General features: G+C 36.2%; 1 protein-coding gene across 1 annotated transcript in view; it reads left to right on the top strand.

The window, feature by feature from the left end:
• MRPS30 (mitochondrial ribosomal protein S30) overlaps window positions 1–2,575 on the top strand; it is a 23,813-nt gene extending 21,238 nt beyond the window's left edge. The window contains exons 2-4 of the mRNA XM_031557235.1: window positions 56–372; window positions 1,658–1,760; window positions 2,307–2,575. Of these exons, the coding sequence (XP_031413095.1) occupies window positions 56–372; window positions 1,658–1,760; window positions 2,307–2,560 (674 nt within the window). The 3' untranslated portion in view covers window positions 2,561–2,575. The remainder of the gene's footprint in view (window positions 1–55; window positions 373–1,657; window positions 1,761–2,306) is intronic.
• Window positions 2,576–2,772: the final 197 nt, after the last annotated feature.

Raw genomic sequence — 2,772 nt, forward strand, 5'->3', positions numbered from 1 at the left:
GGAGTGGGGGTGGGTGGTGGGAGAGGGATGCGGGCTTCCTGGGCAGGGCTGTGAGCTCTGCGGGAGTGTCACAGGCGTAGCGTATTGAGTATTGCTATTGATCTCATCGCTGCTGTCCCGTACAGTGTGAGCAGGTTTGGATTTGTCTTGCTGTATTGCTGTGTTGCTGGGTTTAAAATACAAGTGTGTCATCTCTGTTTGCCTCTGCTCCTTTGTTCTGTTTCAGACCTAAACCCTGAAGTTAACTATTACTGGCATCATGGTGAGGAAGTTGTTGTTCATGGACATCGAAAAGGTAGAGTTGATCCTGTGCGATTTCAGATAGATGATAAGCCTCACCTCCAGATCCGTGTACCAAAGCAGCTTCCAGAGGTATGACTATTTTCAACAGCTAGTTAATAACATGTATTTTCATTTACATTTCTGTTGCTGAAGCTGTGCAGTAGTATGTGGTGCAGCACGTGCAAGACCTGGTTAATCAATTACATAGTATATTTGTGTCTTACCACTCTTATGGCTTGCAGTGTAAGAAAATGCTGTGTAGCTATTGAGAAAGCCTTCTGAGCTTAATATTGGTCATACTGTGCTTTAAATACGTTGTTACCATTAGCTAATTGTTTTTAAGTTTTATGGTTGTGTCAATAAGTGGAGTCAGAAATAAGGAATGTGAGGTTGAAGGTCATTTTATCAGTGGAGGAGAATAAATAAGATGATGAGAAAAATGAAAATTAAAGAATGAGAGTATGTATCTAGTATCAGAGCTTAACAGTTGATTTTTGAAATTCTGAATGTTATGGAAGGTGATTCAGTATTTTGACACTTTTCCTTTATGTTCACAGAGTGCTAATTATGTAGCGTGTAAGGATCAATTACTCTCTTTCCATCACACTTAAAACTGTGCTCCGCTTTCTGTTAATTATTTGTAAAATTCTTTGCCTACATAATTGCACAGTTTGCTTAGGTATTACTGTCAAATGTGTGTATTGAAACAGTTTTTAGACAAGTATTTGTGCCAGAACTGGTACAAATGTGTGATGCAAGAAGTCCCTGCTGCTTGCCATAGTACCTGCATTTGTGGTTGATTACTGCTTGTACTGTCAGTGCAGCCAAGTCCCACTACTGCTAATAAATGGAATCAGTTAAATGCTGTAATTCTGACAAGATTTTCTGAGAATAAACTCATTAATAAATGGTAGGAACACACAAGCTTGTGTGTGGCTTCAGCAGTTACAGTGATTACATCATTAGTTTTTAAATATTAATGGATATGTTCTGTGATACAGTGTTATGCATGGACACCTATGCTTTTTAATTTACCAAGCACCCCTTGAAATGTTTCATAACATTTCACACAGCAATAAGTTCACTCTTCTGCTTCGAGTTAGTTTGACTCCTGCTAGAACTACTTTTGTATATATTGTTAGTGCTATTTCACACAAGAGTGTTAGAATTCTACAGAAAATTCAGATATGAATATAACATGAATGTACTAGCACTTGCTTTAAGACATGAAGTTCTGTTGTAAAAATATTTTCAATAAGTTATATATAGTGTCTGTCAGCAGGAATTTCACCTTGTTCTTGACCAGAAAACTCTATTCTTCCTGATATCAGAAACATGGGTTATATAATAGCTGTTTTCTTTTGTTTTCTTCAAGATTGTGCCACTGGAGTCAGATCTTGGAGATGTTCCTGTTATTGATCACAAACCATCCAAACTGCCATTGTTCAAAAAACAGTATGAAAACAAGGTATTTATAGGTAAGAGTTCTTGGTCATGAAACATTAGCTGTTTTTTTTCTATGTAAAAAAAAAACAACAACAATCTCTCTCAAAAACATTCCACCTGACCTTTTACCTTTCAGCAGAGAGAGCTATCTATTTATATATTTATATTATAATGTATGACAATACGTATTATTATATAATATTATAATAAAATCTCAATAGATAGATCCATATCAGTTATGTAATGAGGAATAGCGTCCTCTTGTACATATTGTATTTTGTTTCAGGATTTGTTTAAAGGAGTTGAGTTGAATAGAAATTCATCAGAGTAACTTGCTTTGTACTGGTGCATATCCTTCAGAGATATTTTATTATGTGAACTTCTGCAATTGGGCAAGCACTCAGTTCTCACACTAAAGGAAGGATCTCAACATTTGTGTAAATTTATGGTAGAGGTTTTCATTTTCTGAGGTTTGGGCTTTGATAGTAAAGAATTGTGGATTGTTTGTTTGTTTGCTTTGGATTATAAAGAACATTCTGTTACTCAGTTGTAATTTCTTTTTCTTTTGGTGGACACAGGATCAAAGGTAGCAGATCCATGCTGCTATGGCCACACCCAGTTTCATCTTATTCCTGATAAACTGAATAGGCAGAGGTTTAAAGTAGCAAATCTTGAGGATCAGATTGAAGTTGTTTATCGAGCTAATGGTATTGCAAGTCTCTTTGCTTGGACAGCAGCACAAGCAATGTATCAAGGTAAGACAATCACTGTGGGATTTCATTCCTATTTGTGTAAAAACAAACAGAAAAAGCATCTGGGAATACATGGATAGGTAGATGAATTTTCTGCTTACTTTCTCCAGAAAACGTTGCATTTTTTGTCCTCTGAGACGCTACTGTTCTAAAAAACATGTATGGTAACAGTATAAAAATATGAGACTGACCTTCTGTACCTGCTACTAGTAGAAAGTAGCAGAGTGTGTATGAAATGCCAAATAGCAATCTTTTTCTTCTCTTAGGAGGTAAACCAAATGGAAAGCTATGT

This window comes from Meleagris gallopavo, chromosome Z (assembly GCF_000146605.3).
Source record: "Meleagris gallopavo isolate NT-WF06-2002-E0010 breed Aviagen turkey brand Nicholas breeding stock chromosome Z, Turkey_5.1, whole genome shotgun sequence".
Classification (NCBI taxonomy): Eukaryota; Metazoa; Chordata; class Aves; order Galliformes; family Phasianidae; genus Meleagris; species Meleagris gallopavo.